This window comes from Melospiza georgiana, chromosome 9, assembly GCF_028018845.1.
Source record: "Melospiza georgiana isolate bMelGeo1 chromosome 9, bMelGeo1.pri, whole genome shotgun sequence".
Taxonomy (NCBI): Eukaryota; Metazoa; Chordata; class Aves; order Passeriformes; family Passerellidae; genus Melospiza; species Melospiza georgiana.
The window spans coordinates 31,204,001-31,228,179 of NC_080438.1; the positions used below are offsets into that span (position 1 = coordinate 31,204,001).

At 54.1% G+C, this 24,179-nt stretch overlaps 2 protein-coding genes across 2 annotated transcripts; both read right to left on the reverse strand.

Moving 5' to 3' along the window:
* Positions 1-5,546: 5,546 nt before the first annotated feature.
* On the reverse strand, positions 5,547-11,926 carry PTGER3 (prostaglandin E receptor 3). Its single transcript, XM_058030641.1, has 2 exons — positions 11,117-11,926; positions 5,547-5,834 (listed from the first exon to the last, which is right to left on the reverse strand). Exons 1-2 carry the CDS (start codon positions 11,924-11,926, stop codon positions 5,547-5,549), a joined length of 1,098 nt encoding a protein of 365 aa, XP_057886624.1.
* Positions 11,927-13,038: 1,112 nt separating this feature from the next.
* ZRANB2 (zinc finger RANBP2-type containing 2) lies at positions 13,039-23,921 on the reverse strand. The gene is made up of 10 exons (XM_058030646.1): positions 23,807-23,921; positions 23,505-23,557; positions 23,212-23,320; positions 20,956-21,038; positions 20,050-20,126; positions 19,608-19,745; positions 18,678-18,850; positions 16,666-16,752; positions 15,156-15,320; positions 13,039-14,634 (listed from the first exon to the last, which is right to left on the reverse strand). Exons 1-10 carry the CDS (start codon positions 23,860-23,862, stop codon positions 14,571-14,573), a joined length of 1,005 nt encoding a protein of 334 aa, XP_057886629.1. The 5' UTR covers positions 23,863-23,921; the 3' UTR covers positions 13,039-14,570.
* Between the last annotated feature and the right edge of the window lie 258 nt (positions 23,922-24,179).

Below are 24,179 nucleotides of genomic sequence, written 5' to 3' on the forward strand. Positions count from 1 at the left end.
TTTGGGTTTGGGGTGCAGGTGCTGTGCTCCCCATGGATCCCTGGCTGGTTTGGGGTGCAGGTGCTGTGCTCCCCATGGATCCCTGGCTGGTTTGGGGTGCAGGTGCTGTGCTCCCCATGCATCCCTGGCTGGTTTGGGGTGCAGGTGCAGGTGCTGTGCTCCCCATGGATCCCTGGCTGGTTTGGGGTGCAGGTGCAGGTGCTGTGCTCCCCATGGATCCCTGGCTGGTTTGGGGTGCAGGTGCTGTGCTCCCCATGGATCCCTGGCTGGTTTGGGGTGCAGGTGCTGTGCTCCCCATGGATCCCTGGCTGGTTTGGGGTGCAGGTGCTGTGCTCCCCATGGATCCCCGGGCTGGTTTGGGGTGCAGGTGCTGTGCTCCCCATGGATCCCTGGGCTGGTTTGGGTTTGGGGTGCAGGTGCTGTGCTCCCCATGGATCCCTGGCTGGTTTGGGGTGCAGGTGCTGTGCTCCCCATGGATCCCTGGGCTGGTTTGGGTTTGGGGTGCAGGTGCTGTGCTCCCCATGGATCCCTGGGCTGGTTTGGGGTGCAGGTGCAGGTGCTGTGCTCCCCATGGATCCCGGGCTGGTTTGGGGTGCAGGTGCTGTGCTCCCCATGGATCCCTGGGCTGGTTTGGGTTTGGGGTGCAGGTGCTGTGCTCCCCATGGATCCCTGGGCTGGTTTGGGGTGCAGCTGCTGTGCTCCCCATGGATCCCGGGCTGGTTTGGGGTGCAGCTGCAGGTGCTGTGCTCCCTATGGATCCCTGGCTGGTTTGGGGTGCAGGTGCTGTGCTCCCCATGGATCCCTGGCTGGTTTGGGTTTGGGGTGCAGGTGCTGTGCTCCCCATGGATCCCTGGGCTGGTTTGGGGTGCAGGTGCAGGTGCTGTGCTCCCCATGGATCCCTGGGCTGGTTTGGGGTGCAGGTGCTGTGCTCCCCATGGATCCCTGGCTGGTTTGGGGTGCAGGTGCAGGTGCTGTGCTCCCCATGGATCCCTGGCTGGTTTGGGTTTGGGGTGCAGGTGCTGTGCTCCCCATGGATCCCCGGGCTGGTTTGGGGTGCAGGTGCAGGTGCTGTGCTCCCCATGGATCCCTGGCTGGTTTGGGTTTGGGGTGCAGGTGCTGTGCTCCCCATGGATCCCTGGCTGGTTTGGGGTGCAGGTGCTGTGCTCCCCATGGATCCCTGGCTGGTTTGGGGTGCAGGTGCTGTGCTCCCCATGGATCCCTGGGCTGGTTTGGGGTGCAGGTGCTGTGCTCCCCATGGATCCCTGGCTGGTTTGGGGTGCAGGTGCTGTGCTCCCCATGGATCCCTGGCTGGTTTGGGGTGCAGGTGCTGTGCTCCCCATGCATCCCTGGCTGGTTTGGGGTGCAGGTGCAGGTGCTGTGCTCCCCATGGATCCCTGGGCTGGTTTGGGTTTGGGGTGCAGGTGCTGTGCTCCCCATGGATCCCTGGCTGGTTTGGGGTGCAGGTGCAGGTGCTGTGCTCCCCATGGATCCCTGGCTGGTTTGGGGTGCAGGTGCTGTGCTCCCCATGGATCCCTGGCTGGAATTCCCAGCAGAGCAGCTGCCACAGGCAGTTCCTGGATCACTGGGCAGATAAGATCTGCTCTGGCCCCACCCAGCAGCTCCTGCAGAAACCAGCACACACCAGGGTCACTCTGGTTTTATTCTCTCCTGGTCTCACCTGGGGACACACACAGGTGGCTTGCAGGCACTCCATCATCCCCAGGGGCATCCTCTGTACCCGCAGCTCCCAAAGTGCCTCGAGGGAGCAGGCTGCAAAGGCATGGTTGAAGAGACACGCCAGAAACACAGCTGCCTGTGCCATGGCCGTGGAATGGGAGCTCCCAGGGGCACCTCAGCTCCTTGGATCAGCCCCAGGAAGGGCAGCCCCTGACAGAGCCCAGCCTGGAGGGCTCAGCTCCCACTCCTCCTCTCCTGGAAACAAATGGGAAACTCCCATCCCTTCCCACCTGGACAAGGCTCCCATCCCTTCCCATTTTGATGAAGTAGCTTCCTTCCCTTTACCCCAGCAGGGAGGGACAGAAGTGCCCACCCCAAACACTGAATATTCACGACAAAGGCACTGTTTGATGGGAACTGCAGTGAAAGCACTCCAGCCCATATTAAGCACCAGCTGCCCTCAGTCTGTCGGAGAACCCTTCCCAAGGTGACATTCCTGGTTTTCCATGAGGGATCCGTGGTGCTCAGAGACACAGCAGCCTGCTCCTCCCATAAGGGAGCAGAGCACAGGGGTGGATTGCCTCTCCCTCCCAGAGCTCCCCTCCATCCCAGCCTGCTCCCAGACAATCTGGGAGCCAGGAATGTGCTGGCCAGGGCTGAAGCAGGCGGCCGAGGTCATCCCAACATATTTCACAAGTGAGCGCCTCTGCTGAGCTCTTTCCCAAAGGAAAAGTACACAGAGGGAACAAAAGGGATCCTCGGCACACCACGGGCTTTTTCCAGCCCCAAATCGCTCCAACAAGGCAGTCTGACTCCAGCAAGGCGCTTTTTAAAGCAGAAAGAACCCGGATTTTCCCTTAAAGCACCACCCAGTAGCTGAAGCACGGATGAACCTGTAGTTGTTACACCCAGGAGCAGCTCAGCACAGAGGAGGGTCCAGCAACTCTAACTAAAAAAAAGATTTAATCCATTAGTTTTAGGCTGGGTCTTCAATTAAAGCTAAACCTTGGCTTTTAGGCTGGACTCAGACATCACCTGGATAAAATCAGATTTATGTGGACAGAAATCGGACAATGCAGAACAAAAATGATGGTACAGATTCTTCGCTGAGGAGTTACTTTTATAAACAAATTAAATAGAGTAAAATAAAGTTTTGTGCAAGAAATTCCTCACGGATTCAGGACTTCATTTGCCTGTAAGACCCCTGAATTCCACAGTGCCTGGCACATGGAATATCAGCTGTATTTTATTGTATTTGCATTTAACTTCACCCCAAAGGCCACAAAACAGGAGACATGGGAGGCTGTCAGCTCCAAAAGGGTGAAGAAAATGCGTTACGACACAGCTTCTTTTAAAAAAAAAGCTTCAGATGTGGCACAAATGGATTGGAACCGAGTTTGTAACTAAACCACGGAAGTTTCTTTGGGAAAAGACCTGACAAATTCACACATTCCCACCCCCTGCTTCCAGTGTGCCGCAGTTTAAAACCTGCCCGAGCTGCCACATTTGTGTTTCTGGAGGAGCTGAACTCTTTGGGTGCTGCTCTGGGCACTCTGTGGGGCACGGCAGGAACAGAGTGCCATCCCCATTCCTCACACAGCTCTGTGCTGCTGGTGCCCCTGCCTCTGATCCAGGGGAATGAGCAGCAGTGCCTGCTCCAGCCCCTCTCCCTCTGCCCCAGCAGCTCTGAGGGTGCTGTGCAAGCAGCAATTCCAGCAATTCCAGCCTGTCTGGGCATTCCACAGGGATGTATCAGGGGTTTCTCCCCTTGCCCCTTGCTCATCCTCCTCAAGCTCTCTCAGCTGCCACAGGGACGGGCGAGTGTTTATCAGGACACATCTGTGACTCAGGAGACTCCTGTTCCTGGAAGGCATGGGTGTTCCATCACTGCCACCACCCCTGCTCAGCTTTAAGACACTGAAATCCAATCAAATTTCATTTTTTTTTCCTTATTCCTTGTGGTTTTTCTCCCTGTCTCCTTTTGCCCCTCCAGAAAGGAGGAGGAAGGACTCTCTGAAGATGTCAGTGTTAAACATTCTCAGGAGTGAGTCCCCTCAGTAATTCCATCTCTAGAATCTGTTGGCTGTCAGGAAAAAAATTTTTTCCACCTTAAAGCAAGAGAAGCCCCCTCAGGCTCTTCTTCAGGCCCACAAGACTTCCCACTGTGCATCTCAGCTGCGAGTGGCAGTGGCCATGGAATATCCTCATCCTGTCTGCAGTGACTGTGGGATGTCCTCATCCCATTCTGCAGCTCAGCCAGGAGTGGCAGTGACCGTGGGATGTCCTCATGCTGTCTGCAGTGACTGGAATGTCCTTATCTTGTTCTGCAGGGACCATGGGATGTCCCCATCCCGTTGTGCAGCTCAGCCACCAGTGACCACAGAGGGAGTGTCCTGTCCTGCTGTATCCCAGCACTTTTGGCACCCTGCAGGAAGAATTTGGCACTCTGGGTCCAAGCAGTGACACCATGATGGGGTGCCAGCATGGAGCAGATTCCCAGGAGGGTTTCCAGGCAGCTGCAGATCCTGGAGCTGTGGGAATGTCCCCTCAGCACATTTCCTCAGGCCATTGTGGGATGTCCTCCCAGGCCATTGTGGGATGTCCTCCCAGGCCACTGTGCAGTGTCCCTTCAGGCCATTGTGTGATGTCCCCTTGGGCCATTGTGGGGTGTCCCTCAGGCCACTGTGAGATGTCCTCCCAGGCCATTGTGGGATGTCCCTCAGGCCATTATGGAGTGTCCCCCAGGCTGCTGTGCAGTGTCCCTCAGGCCATTGTGGGAATGTCCCCTCAGGCTGCAGTGGAGTGTTCCTTCAGGCCATTGTGGGATGTCCCTCAGGCCACGGTGCAGTGTCCCTTAGGCCACTGCAGAGCCACTGTAGTGTCCCCCAGGCCACTGTGGTGTCCCCAGGCCATTGTGGGACATCCCCCAGGCCACTGCAATGTCCCCTAGGCCGCTGTGGTGTCCCCAGGCCATTGTGCAGCATTCATCAGGCTGCTGTGGGATGTCCCTCAGGCCGCAGTGCACCGTCACCCAGGCCATTGTGGGATGTCCCCCAGGCCACTGTAGTGTCCCCCAGGCCGCAGTGGTGTCCCCAGGCCGCAGTGGGATGTCCCCAGGCCGCAGTGGTGTCCCCAGGCCGCAGTGGTGTCCCCAGGCCGCTATGGGATGTCCCCCAGGCCGCAGTGGGATGTCCCCAGGCCGCTGTGGTGTCCCCAGGCCGCTGTGGTGTCCCCAGGCCACTGTGGGATGTCCCCAGGCCGCTGTGGTGTCCCCAGGCCGCAGTGGTGTCCCCAGGCCACTGTAGCGTCCCCCAGGCCGCAGTGGTGTCCCCAGGCCGCACTGGTGTCCCCAGGCCGCTGTGGGATGTCCCCCAGGCCGCAGTGGGATGTCCCCCAGGCCACTGTGGGATGTCCCCCAGGCCACTGTGGTGTCCCCAGGCCGCAGTGCTGTCCCCAGGCCGCAGTGGGATGTCCCCCAGGCCACAGTGGTGTCCCCAGGCTGCAGTGGTGTCCCCAGGCCGCAGTGGTGTCCCCAGGCCACTGTGGTGTCCCCAGGCCGCAGTGGTGTCCCCAGGCCGCAGTGGTGTCCCCAGGCCGCAGTGGGATGTCCCCCAGACCATTGCAGTGTCCCTCAGGCCGCAGTGGTGTCCCCCAGGCCGCACTGGTGTCCCCAGGCCGCTGTGGGATGTCCCCCAGGCCGCAGTGGTGTCCCCAGGCCGCAGTGGTGTCCCCAGGCCGCAGTGGTGTCCCCCAGGCCGCACTGGTGTCCCCAGGCCGCAGTGGGATGTCCCCCAGACCATTGCAGTGTCCCTCAGGCCGCACTGGTGTCCCCAGGCCGCACTGGTGTCCCAGGCCGTTGCGAGCACCCGTCAGGCGGCGGTGCGGCGGGTGTCGCGGGACAGGGTGAGGGCCCTGTCCGTGTGGCTGTCCCTGCACTCGGCGCCGTTGGGGCAGTGTGACACGGCGCTGGCGGCCTGGCGGCACTTGCGCAGCAGGATGCGGCGCAGCAGCAGGTACACCCAGGGGTCCAGGATCTGGTTGAGCGAGGCCAGGCGCACGGCCGTCAGCGGCAGGTTGCACTCCCTGCGCGGCTCCCAGCGCTGCCAGCCCCGGCACGGCCCGGCCGGGGGCTCCGACACCATCCGCAGCATGGTCACCTGCAGGGGGACAGCGAGGGGACAGGGTCAGGGCTGTGTGCCACCACAGACAGCCTGGGGCTCCCCCTGCAGTGTCCCTGACAGGGCTCCGACACCATCCGCAGCATGGTCACCTACAGGGGGGACAGCGAGGGGACAGGGTCAGGGCTGTGTGCCACCACAGGGCAGGCAGGCACTGCCCCCGCATCCCTGCAGTGTCACAGACAGGGCTCCGACACCATCTGCAGCATGGTCACCTGCAGGGGGACAGCGAGGGGACAGGGTCAGGGCTGTGTGCCACCACAGAGAGCCTGGGGCTGCCCCTGCATTCCTTTAAGTGTCCCAGACAGGGATTGAGGCAGCTGGGGATGGAGGAAGGTGTCCCTGCCCATGGAACTGCATGAGCTTAAGGTCTCTCCCAACCCCAGCCTGTATGGGATTCTGTGGGAGGGCTCCTGAACACCTGGTTTTCCTGAATGGGTCCTTTATCTGCTCACAAATCTTTCCTGGACATGACCTGGAGGCCCCAGCTGTCTGAGCCTGCTGCCTGGGATCCCTGCGGAACAGGGCTGTCCATTGTGCTGTGTGTGCTCCCAGTGGGGCTGTCTGTCCATCCTGCTGTGTGTGCTCCCAGTGGGGCTGTCTGTCCATCCCGCTGTGTGTGCTCCCAGTGTGCATCCTGCTGTGTGTGCTCCCAGTGGGGCTGTCTGTCCATCCTGCTCTGTGTGCTCCCAGTGGGGCTGTCTGTCCATCCTGCTCTGTGTGCTCCCAGTGTCCATCCTGCTGTGTGTGCTCCCAGTGGGGCTGTCTGTCCATCCTGCTGTGTGTGCTCCCAGTGGGGCTGTCTGTCCATCCTGCTGTGTGTGCTCCCAGTGGGGCTGTCTGTCCATCCTGCTCTGTGTGCTCCCAGTGGGGCTGTCTGTCCATCCTGCTGTGTGTGCTCCCAGTGTCCATCCTGCTGTGTGTGCTCCCAGTGGGGCTGTCTGTCCATCCTGCTGTGTGTGCTCCCAGTGTGCATCCTCCTGTGTGTGCTCCCAGTGGGGCTGTCTGTCCATCCTGCTCTGTGTGCTCCCAGTGGGGCTGTCTGTCCATCCCGCTGTGTGTGCTCCCAGTGGGGCTGTCTGTCCATCCTGCTGTGTGTGCTCCCAGTGTCCATCCTGCTGTGTGTGCTCCCAGTGAGGCTGTCTGTCCATTGTGCTGTGTGTGCTCCCAGTGGGGCTGTCTGTCCATCCTGCTGTGTGTGCTCCCAGTGGGGCTGTCTGTCCATCCCGCTGTGTGTGCTCCCAGTGGGGCTGTCTGTCCATCCTGCTGTGTGTGCTCCCAGTGGGGCTGTCTGTCCATCCTGCTGTGTGTGCTCCCAGTGGGGCTGTCTGTCCATCCCGCTGTGTGTGCTCCCAGTGGGGCTGTCTGTCCATCCCGCTGTGTGTGCTCCCAGTGAGCTGTCTGTCCATCCTGCTGTGTGTGCTCCCAGTGGGGCTGTCTGTCCATCCTGCTGTGTGTGCTCCCAGTGGGGCTGTCTGTCCATCCCGCTGTGTGTGCTCCCAGTGGGGCTGTCTGTCCATCCCGCTGTGTGTGCTCCCAGTGAGCTGTCTGTCCATCCTGCTCTGTGTGCTCCCAGTGGGGCTGTCTGTCCATCCTGCTCTGTGTGTTCCCAGTGTCCATCCTGGTGTGTGTGCTCCCAGTGGGGCTGTCTGTCCATCCTGCTGTGTGTGCTCCCAGTGGGGCTGTCTGTCCATCCTGCTGTGTGTGCTCCCAGTGTCCATCCTGCTGTGTGTGCTCCCAGTGGGGCTGTCTGTCCATCCTGCTGTGTGTGCTCCCAGTGGGGCTGTCTGGCCATGCTCCTGTGTGTGCTCCCAGTGGGGCTGTCTGTCCATCCTGCTGTGTGTGCTCCCAGTGGGGCTGTCTGTCCATCCTGCTCTGTGTGCTCCCAGTGGGGCTGTCTGTCCATCCTGCTCTGTGTGCTCCCAGTGCCAGGGCAATGGATGCAGCCCCAGCCCTGCCCAGCAGCCCCAGCCCTTCCAGCCCCAGCCAAACCAGCAGCCAGTCCCAGAGCTGCTGGGAACAGCCCGAGGGAGCAGCCCCACTGGGAATCACTGCCAGCCCAGGCCCTTGCAAAGAGGCGACCTGCAGTGCCACAGGAAGGCTCCTCAGAGCTGTGTCACCACAAAGGTCCCAGCTGGGCTGCTGCTGTCCCCGCAGCAGGGACAGCCGGAGCCGCGGTGACCGGGAGCAGAGGCTCCAGGGAGGATTTTTCCACTCAAAGGGATATTCTGGGGGCCAGATCAATAACCATGTGTTGACCTTGGAAAGCCTGGGCTGAGTCTGGAGGGCAGGGCAGCGTGGACAGCACGGGATTGTTTTTGTTTCTTTAAACAGAAGCAGCTGAGGATTCTACCCACGACATTTCATTGACCGAAGTGGCCACGGATAGAGCCCTGTGAAAACAGGGATGCAGAGCTTTGTACAAACATGGACACAGACCCAGAGCTCATTGGGAGCCACTGGAGCACCAGAGCCACACTGCCTGAACCTGACCACTTCCCTGGCTCCTCACACACTGGCCCTGTCCAGACTGTGCCCTCTCTTTTTCCAATGGAGCTCCAAAACCACCAGGCTAATAAAAATACAGTTCCCAAGCACAACACTGCTGCTCTTTTCTGGTTTTATTACGTAATATCCCTTTATTGGAGTAGTTGTTGGGCCAACAGCTGCTCTACTGGAAATTTTGTTTGTTTGATATCATTAGAGGTTGTTTATCATGGCCTGTATTGGTCTTCTAAATGGATTAAAAGCCTGCACAAGGCAGAGGAACAACATCAGGTGGAATAGTCAACATAATTCATGCCATTAAAAATCTGGCTCAAAATGCTGATGATTGGATTTATTCAACAAGAGCAGCCAAAACTTTACTGTTATCATGAGTGTGGTTTTATACGTCTGTAATTTCTGTCTGCCAGGAGGGATAAGGAGCAGAAGTATTTTAACAGGAAGAGCAGCAGAACTTCTGAGCATTTTAGCTTTAAATAACTCGGGAACAACTCTGGGAAGAAATAATTTTGTAGCTGGAACTCCAAAATTATTATTATTATAATTCCAGGTTGTGCTGCAGCGGTGTTTCTGCGAAATCCAGCTTGCTCCATTTCACCTCGGGCTCATTTGTCTGTTTCCCTCCAGCTCAGGGGCTATTCCAGAATCCCAGACTGGTTTGGGAATGGAGGGACCTTAAATCCCTCCCAGTGCCATGGCAGGGACACCTCCCACTGTCCCAGCCCAGTGTCCAGCCTGGCCAGGGATCCAGGGCAGCCACAGCTGCTGTGGACACCCTGTGCCAGGAATTCCTCCCAACATCCCCTCTGACTCTAACCCTGCCCTCTGGGAAGCCATGCCCTGAGTCCCGTCAGTGCAGGCTCCAAAGCAAACAGGTCAGTGTGAACTGGGAACCAGCAACGCCACCCTGGAGTGGGGTGCTCTCCCAGGTGCTCCCTTGGAAAAAGGGAACAATTCCTGCCCTGCCTGCTCTCCTCCTCCTTCCCAAGGCAGCAGAGAGCTAGACGTGCAGGACACTGCAAGGAGCCCTCCAGAGCACAGCCACATGTCAGAGCTTTCCCTCTGCCCCTAAATCACATTTGATTTTGTCGTTTCCATCAACAGATCAGCTCTAAAAATACCGTGTGTGGCGAGGGCGCTGTTTACCTCGCAGCAGCAGCTGACAGGATCCATTAGTTCTCGGTTACAAAACTCAGATGTCTTTAAAAAACAACACAGAAACAAAAAACCTCCTCTGCAAAGTGCCAGATTTCCATTTCAGCTGTTTCTTACAACTGCTGAGTGCTGCAGCTACGGGTTAAATGATTGCTACGAGCTGGCTTTCACTGAAAAGGCGTTTGCATTCTCTGTGGCCACTTCTCCAAAAGTCTGGTCTCTAGGTCCTGACCTGCACCTCAGGGGTGTACAGAACAAGTTGGGGAGCACATAAACAGAGGTTTATGTATAAAAATGGAGGTGTATTTGTAAAAATACCCCCGCAAACATGAGTCTGGATTGTGAGAACTCCACAGAAGAAGTTCCGCACCTCCAAGTGTTGCTGCTGCTGCAGAGGGAAGGGAAGTGCTGCTGAAACCCTTCGTGCCTGTGGCTTCACTCCTGCCTCAGAAACCACAGAAATGCCCAGGGCACCAAACCACCAAGCGGAATCCATGCTTCCTCACTGGTTTACCTGGTTATGAGGGAGGAGGAAATGCCTCCCCCACCTCAGGGCTCTCCTCTCACGCTGCAAGGCTGGTGGAACCCTCAGGGGTGACAGGACATGAAAAAAACTCCTTCTCCAGGCAGAAAGAACCTTTCACATAACCTCAGCATTTCCTCAACCAGCTTCAGCCCATTGTGCTCAGAGAGCCCGAGACCAAATTCTCCTAAAATCCTATTAGTCCTTGACAGAATAACCCAGGCTTTTGGGATTCCAGCCCCCGGGTGTGCCCTGGTCCCACTCAGCAGAGATGTGCATTCTGCCTCCCCCACTCCTGCATCACGAGGAGGGGTTCTGAAGGAAGGAATAATAAAATAGTGGAAAGCAATGCAATGTTCCTTAAAGAGCAGGCCGGACAAGCCCTGAAGGCTGCTGTAAATCAAACACAGCGGGCTGCCAGCCACAAGGCACTCACAAGTCACGGCTTGTGCGTTTTCTCACAAAACACTGCCAGAAGTTTTGCTGCAAGGTGGGAGCAAACAAAAACCCTAAATCCTATCCGGCTGCAGCGTCCTGCTCCCAGAGCCTCTGCCACATCCCCCTTTTCTCTCTGCACAAGAACCTGGTTCTTCTCCTTTTGTCTCCAGTTGCTGCAGCTGGTTTGCCTGCACTGGACTGTCCTCTGGGGCCTCTCCCAGCTCCTCTCCTACAGCCGTCCCACGCTCTGCACCCCTGTCCCTGTCCCCGCTGTCCTCCCTAGGGGCTGTCCATGGATGTTCTCCTCTGGGGCCTCTCCCAGCTCCTCTCCTACACCCGTCCCACGCTCTGTACCCCTGTCCCGATCTCCGCTGTCCATGGATGTCCCCCTCTAGGATCTCTCGCAGCTCCTCTCCTACACTTGTCCCACGCTCTGCACCCCTGTCCCTGTCCCCGCTGTCCATGGATGTCCCGCTCTGGGGCCTCTCCCAGCTCCTCTCCTACACCCGTCCCACGCTCCGCACCCTGATCCCCACCCCTGTGCCCGCAGTCCATGGCTGTCCCCGGAGCCTCCCCGTGCCGGCCCCGCCGCTCCCGCCCCCGAGGGCGCGGAGGGCAGCCCGGGTAGGGGCTCACCTACCAGCAGCGGTGCCCAGCAGGCCGAGAGCACGCACATGATGCCCAGCAGCTGCAGCAGCGTCTCGGTGGCGATGCGGCCCCAGCGGGAGCCGGGCTGAGGCGCGCCGGCCTTGGCTCGGCAGCGCGACACCAGCGCCTCGATGGTGGCCAGGTTGCAGGCGCCGGTCACCACGAGGGACAGCAGCCCCAGCGCGGCGAAGGCGGCGGCGAAGGCGCTGCCGCCGGCCGTGCTGATGAAGCACCAGGTGCCGGGCCACTGCAGCGCGTAGCGGCCCAGCCCGGCCAGCGGCAGCAGCGCGAAGGCCACGCCGGCGGCCCAGATGGCGGCCAGGCCGCGCTCGGTGGCCCGCGGGCTCATGTGGCTGGCGTACCAGTGCGGGGCGCGGATGGCCAGCGCCCGCTCCACGGCCATGGCGCTGGCGATCAGCAGCGGGCACAGCCCGAACACCGTCATGCTGAAGCCGAAGAAGTCGCAGAGGCGGCCCGAGGGGTCCATGGCCGCCCAGGGCCGGCCAGACAGGTACACGGAGATGACGACGGGGCTGGTGAGCAGCTGGCCCAGCATGTCGGTGAGCGCCAGGGAGCCGATGCACAGCAGGAAGGAGCGCTTCCTGCGGCTGCCCTTGGCGCGGTAGCTGCGGGACACGAGCAGCATGGCCAGCGCGTTGCCCGCGACGCCCGTCAGCATCATGGTCAGCGGGATGGCCACGGACACGGCGCTGCCGCGCTCCGCCCGGCCCGTGCTGTTGCCCCGCGGGCCCGGCCCGCCGGCCGCGCTGCCGTTGGGCGGGCGCTGCTGCCACGGGCTCATCCCGGAGCCGGCAGAGCCCGCATGGAGCGGGCACGGAGCGGGCACGGAGCCGGCACAGCCCGCGCGCAGCGACCACGGAGCGGGCACGGAGTCGGCAGCGCCCCGCCGCCGCTTTATGTGAGGGAGGGAACGGGCGGGACCCGCCCCGGGGCGGAGCGGGAGCGAGAGCGGGCAGAGCCCGTGGGAAGGGAGCGGGAACTGGGCTGGGCAGGGAACAGAGCTGGGATGGGGCTGGAGAATCCCTGAGGGAGCTGGGCAGGGGCTGCAGAATCCCTGAGGGAGCTGGGCAGGGGCTGCAGAATCCCTGAGGAGCTGGGCAGGGGCTGCAGAATCCCTGAGGAGCCGGGCAGGGGCTGCAGAATCCCTGAGGAGCCGGGCAGGGGCTGCAGAATCCCTGAGGAGCTGGGCAGGGGCTGCAGAATCCCTGAGGAGCTGGGCAGGGGCTGCAGAATCCCTGAGGAGCTGGGCAGGGGCTGCAGAATCCCTGAGGAGCTGGGCAGGGGCTGCAGAATCCCTGAGGAGCTGGGCAGGGGCTGCAGAATCCCTGAGGAGCTGGGCAGGGGCTCAGCCTGGAGCAAAGGAGGCTCAGGGGCCCTTGTGGCTCTGCACAGCTCCTGACAGGAGGGCACAGCCAGGGGGGTCGGGTTCTGCTCCAGAGAACAGGGAGAAGAGCAGAGGGAACGGCCCCAGGCTGGGCCAGGGCAGCTCAGGGTGGATTTTGGGAATGGTTCTTTCCCCAGAGGGTGCTGGGCAGTGCCCAGGCTCCCCAGGGCATAGGCCCCGAGGCTACCAGAGCTTCAGGACAGTTTGGATGGGATTGTTGGGGGGTCTGGGTCAATGATCCCTGTGGGTCTCATCCAGCCCAAGATATTCCATGCTTCTCTGAAAACACCTGGAAGTTTTTTAAGTCTTTTGCTGTCGAAATTAAAACTTGTTTTTAAGAGTTAAAGGATTGCAACATTGTCAATGTATGGGAGCCACAGGCCAGGTAAGCTGACTCACAGGGTCAGGGCAGGTGACAGGGAACCAGGGTAGGTGGAGGTGACAGGGATTAGGGTCAGTGAAGGTGACAGAGAAGTCTGAGTGGCCCCAAGACAAAACACTCGAGCACAGCTGACTCACAGGTTTTATTTACACTTGTCTACAGCATCATTTTGCCTTACACGTTCTCTAAGCCGAATGAACCATCCTCCTCCTCCTTTGCCTGTGGCCTATCAGTTGCTAACTTTAAAACCTCCCATCTGTTAAGTACAGCAACAATTGGAATACAAAGCACAAGAAAACCCAAGGCTAACAACAGAGCGTCTACTTGATCTGGTTTTACAGTTTAGTTGGACGTTGAAGTCAGAGGCACAGTTACAGACTAACCTGCTCTTGTGCAACCTACACACATTTAGCATGGAAATTAGAGAGAAAAGAAAGCATTAAAGAAGGAACTGCATTTTTTCTGCAAAGAGATTTATCAAAATACCTCTACACCAAAAACATTTTGCTTCTACACCAGTCCAAAAGACATGGCTCAAAAAAAAGGAAAAAAAGAGAAAAATAAAGCAGAATGGAGTTTTTCGGTTTTGCTCCGTTTGTTTCTGTGCAGTTTATCAAAACAAGCAGCAAATCTGGCAGTTTTATTACTGAAATAAAGGAAGGTATATTGCTCTTTGCTTGCTTAAGAAGAAGAGTTTTCCTTACCATACTTACCTTGTGATGGCACTGAAGAAACTTAAACCTTTCTTAACCAAACGGAGCTCAAGAGAGACCAAGTTTTGTACTCAAATGGATTCCATAAAGCATTTTAAGCCATAAATTATGTTGAAGGGAAAAAGAATGATCGATGAAGAAGACGTTGAAGATGCCAGAACTTTCTACACAGTTTATTCATTCTCATTTTTAAAGAAAAATAAAATTAAGATACCTTGAAAATTTTAGTGAGCCCCAAAGGAAATTTTACAGGCGGCCTGCAGAAGCTTCCCTTGATTCCAAGGAGCCAGTTCCACACTCCTCCAGCCCAAGAGCAGATCCCAACCGCTCCGTTTGGAAGGAGGGATCCCGGAGTCCGGGCTCTGGAAGCCACCACAGCCACAACACTGTGCTGGCTGCAAACGTCCTCCCTCGCCAGGAATGAGGCTAATTCCCTCTGGAATCATGATGGACCAGGGGTTTGAGCTGCCAGAGAGGGGTGTCCATCTGCACTGGCACTGCTACGTGGCAAAACAAAAACTGCTCAGCCCGAGGCCCCACTGCTGGCCCAGGTCCCCCAGCCCTGCCCCTGCTGTGGTCCCACGGGAGCTCCATCCTGCTCTGCAAAACTCACGGCTTCTCCTCGCACAAAGAGCTGTGCCAGGGCATTCCCAACCTGCTCCTCCAGCTGAGGGAGCCAGCAATGGAGGAACTGATCTTGAAAAATAACAAAACCCCCCCCACACCACAGAACTTCCCCCTGTGCCGGGGAGTTTATGGCTTAAAATGCTACTGCGGGTTTGGGTGATGGATGAACAAAGCTGCAGTTTGCCAGAAAGCCAGGACAGACATGCACCTCTACTAGCAGATTGAGCACTTCTGACCAAGTAAGACACCAACTTCTTAAAAATGTCTCATGCACTGACTGGAATTTTGGTGGGTTTTTGTAAGTGTGAGCTTTTACACATTATTTCTTTTTAGAACTCGTACGGGAACCAGAATGGGAGGATCCGGAGGAAGATCTGCGGCGTCTGCAAGATACAAATGGAGAAAGCATGCACAGAAATGAGCTCAGATTCATCCTGGCACCCACTCTGAGCAGCATCCTACCATAGCTGGAAGCCAAGTATATCTCATGGGGGCCTTACAAGAATATACAAGTAACTTTAAGCATCTAATTTAACACTAAAAGTCTAAGTTTAATACTGAGAGTAGAATACAGTTTCTATTTCAATGCAGTATTTAAGAAAATAATTCATTAATGAACACATTAACACTGTCACACACTGAAAGAAGGGTGAGCCAGGTCTTTATACAGAACATGCTCCTACCAGGAGGGCTTTCATGGGGGGAAGGAGGGGGGGAAATTATTAAAAAAAGCAATTACAAAGCGGTGAACAAAAGTAAGAGTAGGGCAAGTGAGGAAACTACTTTTACTATGAGAGTAACTGCTCGGATTCAATAGCTTCCCAGTGAACCTCAGTCCTTGGATAACTACAATAAACCATCACACATGTCAATACAGCCATTCTTATTCTACATAAACCCAAACCTTTCGGGTGACCGTGATCTCGAGCGCCTTTTTTTGCGATCACCAGAGGAAGAGGATCTAGAGCGGCTTCGCTTCTTGCCTCTCTCGGGGGAAGACGAGGAGCGAGAGCTGGAGCCAGATCTTTTCCTTGGGGTGGAAGACCCCCTGTAGGACCTGGAGCTGGATCTTTATTGATTGAGAAATAAACCATATTTAATTCTGGGACCGTGGAGAAGGCACAAAGACAGAACAAGCAGAGACAGTTTTCATCAACATTCACTACTCTATTAAGGGTATGGAAAATAAACATGAGAGGCTTCCATACTTACTCTGCCAAGAACACTGCTACTGCCAGGGCAGCTTGCCTAAGAAATTCTGCTAAGTAGTGTTTCCTGGTAAATGGACCACCAATGGTTTGGAAACTCTCCCCAGCCTTCACCAAAATGAGCCATTTTGGGAAAAAAGCACTGGCAACTGCTGGGAAGTGCCTCTGTAAGGACCTTCCTCAGCAGGTAAATTCACACATCAGAATAACCTGGAAACCAGAGATCTAAAGCTGATTTACCATGGTTCACTTTATCCTAGTGGACATTTCACACTGCATGTTCATCTGACCAAACAGTAACAAATCCAGCTGTTATATTTACAGATCTCAAACTACATTTGTGAAGAGACTAAAACCTTCCTCAACCAAAAACACTACAAAAAACCTTTCAGAATAGAGCCAGAATATATAAAAGCATCTCTTGGAACACAGTACCCCTCTGGTGGGGCACAGGGACACCTTTCCTCTTCCCAAAAGCATGGATTCCATCCTGTGCTGACCCTCACGGGATAATCCACAGCATGTCCCTGCCCCCAAGAGGTGATTGCACCATTTGTGATTGTCCTTCCCAACCTCATTTAGAATTTTGGGATTCTCTGCATGCATGGAGAAGGGACAGCCCTTCATTCCATCAGAGAGGCAATGTTCTGCCAATGGAATGCCTGTGCAAGGACACCTCAAACACGCTTTTGTTCCTGTGCCCAGCTCAGTGGTGCTCTACACAAATCACTCTGACTGCTCTTAGCCTCTCCCACCATTTCCTACCAACATGTTCCTATGATCCCCCAGGTTTATACAGGAACGGCTGCCCTGTCTCATGGAAGGTGCAGAATTCTCACTGAACACAAAACCAGAAGGACAGTGGCATTTCTAACACTCCTCCAGCTCAAGCAGCCCCAGTGGAAACAGGAAAGGCACCCAAATGCCTGCAGCAGGGAACCATGCACTGAAATCCTTCTTCCTCCACTGCAGCTCGGTGGCGTCCGCTCGTCCGGCTTAGGCCAGACTTAACCTCTCGCACCAAAACCTCTGCTCCTCAGTGAACTCAGCTGTGGTGGCAACACCCGGTGCAGAGACCCAGCAGGGCTGACTTCCAAGACAAAAAGCAGTTAATGTTTGTCTGAGCAGCACAGCCTCACGGTGGGGCCAGAGCAGCTGCAGCCTGCGCCCTGTGTCTGTGCAGGGACAGGCCGGTACCTCATTCACCTGGATTTGGACCCACGGGACCGCGACTGTTCCCTGGAGCTGGAGCGGGATCTCGATCTGGAGCTGGAAGAACTCCTGGAATGGGACCTGCAACAACACGGGAGATCTTTTTCCAGTGTCTGACTTGCATTTAGCAGAGTTACTGCTCCTGAGAGCAGCAGACACGAGGCAGCAACACAGTCTGAGTCTGAAAATGTCAATCCCCTCCTGCCCCCAGCATCACCACAACACACTTAAAACCAGACACTTCTACACGGCATTAAAAACATTACAAAGGCAGCTTTAGATTATGGCTCCTAGAACAAAGCACAACAATTAAACAGGATTGCAGTTATCTGGCAAAAAGAAATAACTTCCTATCTGTTCATTATTTAATGAAATCAATGTTTTAATTTGTGCCTTAACTGGAAACCCATCAGTTTCCTTCAGAGGCAGAGCAGATGAGAGCATTAGGATTGGGCAGTTCAATTTCCCCCCAGCCAGTTCTCACAAGCACTTTGTAACCACCTTCAAATTTTCATAAAGATTTTCCCCTGCATTATAAATTAAGTGGTTAATTTGGGGCTAAAATACTGCCATATCCAACACAACTTGTAACTGGCCACAATTATTTCCCAGTTTTTCACTGATGGATTTTCTCTAAAGCACAAACCACAAGAGGAATTCAACAATGGCAGCACACTCCAGCAACCACTGGAAACAAAAGCATTGAAAACAAATTCTAATAACATTTTCAGGTAAAATATATTCTACTTGCTGTCAGCCTCTGAGTTTATACTGTTACCACAGCTTTCTCATTTTACTGTGCAGGACACAGTAGTATGAACATTTCCTAGCTAGGAAATTGCATTTAAACCTTTTTAAAAACCACAAAAAAGGCATCCACAAATGGCAACTGATATTTCTAATTATCTGTAGCTAAAAGCAAAAAGTTCAAGAGGAAGTTGGAATCTCAGGACATGTTACTTTCTACTTCACTGTTAACATTTGTGAATTAATGACCAAAGTTATGGGCAGGTGAAGTTGTTGAGTGTCCTTGGAGCCCCCCAGCCAAGCACTGCACTCACACTGCTCTGAGCAGTGGGAAGCAGGGGAGGCTGAGGAACAGAAGAGGTAGCAGGAGCAAGAGCCAACAGTGATGGGGAGAAGCCAAGCCAGAGGCTGGCGCTGCAGAATTTGGGCAGTGACAGCACTGAGAGCACAGAGGGGCAATGATGAAGCTGGGAAGATTAGAAGAAACTTGAACTTTACAGATGTGAATTTAATAAATGACCCTGGGAGCTTGTTCTGAATAATCAGGATCCTCCTTGCATGAGCTGTAAGGCAGCTCAAAAGCTCCAATATTGACATCACCCAATTTCAAAGCACTGACTGTACTGTTCATTTATTACTGAATTTAAATAGCAATGAGAGAGCTTAAGCCTGCCCAGCAGACCTTTGTGAGGTCCCCTATAAACCTTCAGTGTTACTAGAGAATTCCAGAGTGCTTTGTGTTGGGAGGGACCTTAAAGCTCATCTCAATTCTGTCCAGCCTGGCCTTGAACAGTTCCAGGGATAGGAAGGTTCTGACAACATTGCCAGTGCATTTAAAACTTTGTTACTTGCCATTAACTCAAGTTCAAGTTTCTTGTCTTTATTCCCAGGATATTCCCACTGTGTCCTTTCCCTGAATCTGCCTGGGCTGCACTGTCACTGCCTCTTCTGCCACCTCTTCCCACTCCAGCAGTGCCCCCCTCTGTCCAACAACAGAACCACACATGGCCAACGAGCCTGAAAACCCGAAAATAAATTACATTATTCCATTTCTCTGAAGGATTTCACTAAATATCAACTTAAATCACTAAAGAAGCCCCAGAGAGCCTCCCTGCTGCAGCTCAGGCACAGCATCACCACCTCTGTAAAGGGAGAGTTATTCACATCATCACACAACTGTAAGGCAATGAAACAAAGTAAATAAGGAAGTCAGATACTGACATTTTGCCTGGCGTTACCCTGGACCTGTACCCGTTTACCTGGACCTAGACCTTGAGCTCGAGTGAGAGGATGAGCGCGAGGACGAGCGCGAGTGGGAGGAGCGGGACTTGGAGCGGCTGCGCCTCGGCGCCTTCTTCTTCTTGTTGGTGTCCTCCTCCTCACTGGCATCCAGGTTGTACTTGGACAGGTCAGCATCATCTTCATCCTCATCCTGCACAGGCACAACACAGCACGCTCAGGCAATGCTTTCAGCTCCCCTTCAGTTTCTACGTATCTCAGACTTTATTTCATGTTCTTTCCCGGCCTTTGAAAACTGAATGGAATTTAATCAGACCCCACAATTTTAAGCAGTAAAGAGTGACTGAAAATTGGTATTGAATCAAACCCCCCATTATTTGAGTTAATGAGCACACAGACACATTTTTACCACTTAAATGAATTTTCACCCTCAGAATCTCTAAGCAAAGCCCAACTCTGCAGAGACAGATCTCATATGCAAAGTTTGGTGATGGCTGTGTAAAACAGCACCATCTGCACGTCTCTGCAAGGCTGCTGCCCAAAGACGTGGAAAATCCAATGATACTCACATAGCTCAGAAAAGATGGAAAAAACCCTCAGAATATTTTATTTCATTTTATAAAAAATAAATCTGATGTGGTTTGAAAAGCCTATGAAAAACTCAAGAGCACATGCTATACATGGTAACCACACATCCAGGTTCCAAATAAACATCTTGGAGTTCTGGGTTCTGATCTCAGCCTTGTCACTGATGATTTAAGACTGCCCATTTTTGAGTGCAGGTATTTAGAACAAAGCAGAGCTTGTGCACATCTCTTCCAGCAGCTCTGGGCACCATTACTGCCAGAGTTCTGCTCTCAAGGCAGCTGAAAACACTGACCAGCCCTTCTGCTTCTGGGCAGCCCTGAAATCATGACTAAAAACCGCTTCAAGACAACAAACCATCCTACCTCATCCAATTTATACTTGGAGAGATCTTCATCCTCATCGTCCTCATCCTCCCCCTCAGACTCCTTATCTTCCACTTCCTTCAGGATGGAGGCAGGGCCCACTGGCTTCCCCCGGTACTTTTTCTTTTTGCGCCCAAACTGAGGAATTTTGTGCCAGGATTAGAACAGGATTTAATCAACAATAAATCGCCAACTGTAATTTTGATAACACTTCTATAAGAAAATAAATAATCATCAATTTTAAATAGGATCTTGCCCCAAGGGAAAGGGGAGCACTATGGAACACCAATTAGCAACACGGAACTTTTAAAGACATGCTTGTCTTGGGGACAATGAGCCTCCACAGAGATGAATGGGAATGTGAGCATTCTGCATTTCAATTTTATGGGATATCCTTAAACACAACAAGAGTGTGCCCAGAGCAATCCCTGCCCTCCCTTACCTCATCATACTCCCCGTCGGACTCCTCCCGCTCTATGTACTCCACGTTCTCCCGCTCATTGAATCCTCCTCCATAGCCTTGAGAAAGGGGCAAAACAACACAATGCCTTCAGCTGCCTGCAGCACAGAAACCTCCACAGGGGCTCTGGAAACCCTCAGGGGATCACAAATCTGCCATAAGGATGTAACAGGATCTCAGGAGGAACAGGAATTGTTCCCATGCACGTTTATTAAATGCAGTTTCTCACAAATCCAATTAAAATAATGCATTAGGAACACTAAAAGTATTTATCAACTTAATTAAGTACTAAGTACTTCAATAACTTATTTAAATAATAAATACGTGGATATATTATTTACAATTATAATCATTATATGAAATATGATTATATTATTTAATATCCTTTACTATTTTCACAATACTCAATTTTTTTTTTCCTTTTGAGTAACTAGCTCCGTGCTTTTCTCCAGGCTCCTTTATTTCTGTGCCTCTGAGTTCTGCAGTGCATTCCCTGCCTGATCCCAGGTGCACAGGGGAGAGTGCAGGAGCTGTAAGGAGATCCTGCCCCAGTTCCCTCTGGGCTCATGTTCCCTCAGGAGAGCTGAAACTGAGCCCCAGCCCTCCTGAGCAGATAACAGCCTTATCTGTACGTGGCCAGCCCACGGGAGGCCTCAGCAGATTAATTAAACATGGCTTCCAAAGTCTTGACATCAAAATCCAACACAGGGGCAGCTCAGGCTGATTTCCCACTCGGAGCCACCACTTCCCTCAGCACCGAAACTCACTGAGGCCAAGAACCTGCACCTTGTATGAACTGTGCCAGTCCAGGGAACACAAGGAATGCCCACTCTGATTGCCAGAGCCCCTTCTGCCAGCAGTGCCAGCACTGAGGCACCCCCAGCTCACCTGTCCTCTCCTCCAGCTTGGCGTACTTGGGGGTGTTGCACATGTTACACTCGGAGCGCCGCGCCCAGTTCACATTGCCACAGCTGCAGGGACACAGACACAGAAACCTTACCCTTCAGAGGGAATAAAACCTTACCCTTCAAACTGGAATAAAACCTAATCCTTCAGATGGGAATAAAACCTTACCCTTCAGATGGGCATAAAACCTTACCCTTCAGATGGGAATAAAACCTTACCCTTCAGATGGGAATAAAACCTTACCCTTCAGATGGGAATAAAACCTAATCCTTCAGATGGGAATAAAACCTTACCCTTCAGATGGGAATAAAACCTTACCCTTCAGATGGGAATAAAACCTAATCCTTCAGATGGGAACAAAACCTTACCCTTCAGAGGGAATAAAACCTTACCCTTCAGAGGGAATAAAACCTAATCCTTCAGATGGGAATAAAACCTTACCCTTCAGATGGGAATAAAACCTTACCCTTCAGATGGGAATAAAACCTAATCCTTCAGATGGGAATAAAACCTTACCCTTCAGAGGGAATAAAACCTTACCCTTCAGAGGGAATAAAACCTAATCCTTCAGATGGGAATAAAACCTTACCCTTCAGATGGGAATAAAACCTTACCCTTCAGATGGGAATAAAACCTTACCCTTCAGAGGGAATAAAACCTTACCCTTCAGAGGGAATAAAACCTTACCCTTCAGAGGGAATAAAACCTTACCCTTCAGAGGGAATAAAACCTTACCCTTCAGATGGGAATAAAACCTTACCCTTCAGATGGGAATAAAACCTTACCCTTCAGAGGGAATAAAACCTAATCCTTCAAACGGGAATAAAACCTTACCCTTCAGATGGGAATAAAACCTTACCCTTCAGAGGGAATAAAACCTTACCCTTCAGAGGGAATAAAACCTTACCCTTCAAACTGGAATAAAACCTAATCCTTCAGATGGGAATAAAACCTTACCCTTCAGATGGGAATAAAACCTTACCCTTCAGATGGGAATAAAACCTTACCCTTCAAACTGGAATAAAACCTAATCCTTCAAACGGGAATAAAACCTTACCCTTCAGAGGGAATAAAACCTTACCCTTCAGAGGGAATAAAACCTTACCCTTCAGATAGGAATAAAACCTTACCCTTCAGATGGGAATAAAACCTTACCCTTCAGATGGGAATAAAACCTTACCCTTCAGAGGGAATAAAACCTTACCCTTCAGAGGGAATAAAACCTAATCCTTCAAATGGGAATAAAACCTTACCCTTCAGATGGGAATAAAACCTTACCCTTCAAACTGGAATAAAACCTAATCCTTCAGATGGGAATAAAACCTTACCCTTCAGACTGGGAATAAAACCTTACCCTTCAAACTGGAATAAAACCTAATCCTTCAGATGGGAATAAAACCTTACCCTTCAGACTGGGAATAAAACCTTATCCCTCAGACTGGGAATAAAACCTTATCTTTCAGACTGGGGATTAAGCATCCATCAGACTAGGGATAAAACATCCTTCAGATGGGAATAAAACCTTACCCTTCAGTCTGGGAATAAAAGGTTATCCTTGGATTGGGAATGTTATCCTTCAGACTGGGGCTAAAAGGTTTCCCTTCAGTCTGGGAATACAAGGGAGGGGACACAGCACTGGGGAAGGTGACAGCACTGGACAAACGTGGGGAAGATGTCAAATCAATGGGCAGGAGCACAGCTGCACAGAAGAGCTCTTTGCCAGCTCCCTCAGCCTCTCCTGGGGCTCCAGCCCCTTCCCAGCTCTGTTCCCTGCCCTGCAGGGGAAGAGCTGCTGGTGCCAGGCCAGGTGCTTGCTGGAATTGCCACATCCAAGAATCCCAGAGCCACAGCTGGTCTGGGTGTGAAGGGACATCACAGCCCACCCAGTGCCACCCTGCCATGGCAGGGACACCTCCCACTGTCCCAGTGTCCAGCCTGGCCTTGGGCTCTGTGCACCTGTGCCAGGGCCTGCCCACCCTGCCAGGGAAGGCAGCACCTCCCAATGCCATGAGGGTGGCAGTGCCATCCCCACATTCCCTCCAAACCAGGGCAGTGTCCCAGCTTAGCAAACCTGGCCTTTCTGCAGGGCAGTGCTGCCGTTTCTGCTGCTCTATTAATTAACGTGCAGCCAAGGAGCGCTGCTCCCAGAGCACAGCCCGGGGCCGTGGCCCGCAGCCCCGCTGTCCGGCAGCACAGGGAGTTCCCAGGGACAGGCAGCAGCCGTGGGTCGGTGCCTACGTTTTGCACTGCCAGTCGTTGGCGCTGAACAGCCCCCGGCTCTTCTCGGCCAGCGTCTTCCCGATCTCCGTCCCCCCCGCCTTCATCATCTTGGCCTCCGTCGTCTTCTCTGCGGGGAGAGACACAAGAGCGCCTGAAACGGCAGCTCGGAACTCGCCGGAAACATTGCAGAGTCTTTTAAACACAAATAAATGAACTTCTCAAACAGTTTGAGGCTCGAGAGGAATTTTTAGAGCAGTTTTACGGGGCAGAAGGAGACAGGGGGAAGAGGTGTGTGTGAGCCGGGAACTCACCTCTGCCGCATCTGTTACAGCTCGTCCTCCTGGCGAAGTTCACGTTCCCGCACCTGGGCACGGAGCAGAGCACGAGGGCCGGCATTAACGGGGGCCGGAACCCGCTCCAGCGCCGGGGGCGCACCCCGAGCCGAGCGCCGCGATTTACCCCGACCCCGTCCCACACCGAGAGCCGGCTCCGTGAGACCGGGCCCGTGTGCCCCCGAGCCAGCGGCCGCGGCTCCCGGAGCCCCGCTCCCGCTCCCCGGCCGCACCGCCGCTGCCTGCCCCGCTGCCCGGCCCGCTCCCGGCCGTGCCCTCACTTCTTGTCGGGGCAGATCCAGTCGCCGTCGCTCACGCGGAAGTTCTTGGTCGCCATCTCGGGCCGAGCCGGGCCGGGCCGAGCGCCGCCGCCACACGCAGGACCCGGGCCCTGCGCCGCGCGGGCTGCCCGCCGCGCGCCTGCGCCCTGCCCCGCCCCGCCCCGTCCTGCCCGCGCGCCTTCCGCTCAGGCAGCGACGCGGCCGCCTCGGCTGCAGGGTGCGGGGGGAGCGGGGCCCGAGCGCCCCCTGGCGGAGGGGAGGGCGAGCGGCGGGAAAAAAAAAGAAAAAGAAAAAGAAAAAGAAAAAGAAAAAGAAAAAGAAAAAGAAAAAGAAAAAGAAAAAGAAAAAGGGGAAAAGTGAAGGGAAAAGAGAA

Excerpts from the sequence above, each read along its gene's own strand:
- ZRANB2 (XM_058030646.1), bottom strand. The coding sequence starts at position 23,862 with ATGGCGACCAAGAACTTCCGCGTGAGCGACGGCGACTGGATCTGCCCC. Across the intron at positions 23,558-23,806 it reads TGGATCTGCCCCGACAAGAA|GTGCGGGAACGTGAACTTCG; the intron begins GTGAGGGCACGG and ends CTCCGTGCCCAG. Across the intron at positions 19,746-20,049 it reads CCGACGGGGAGTATGATGAG|TTTGGGCGCAAAAAGAAAAA; the intron begins GTAAGGGAGGGC and ends AAAATTCCTCAG.
- PTGER3 (XM_058030641.1), bottom strand. The coding sequence starts at position 11,926 with ATGAGCCCGTGGCAGCAGCGCCCGCCCAACGGCAGCGCGGCCGGCGGG. Across the intron at positions 5,835-11,116 it reads CCTGCTGGGCACCGCTGCTG|GTGACCATGCTGCGGATGGT; the intron begins GTAGGTGAGCCC and ends GTCCCCCTGCAG.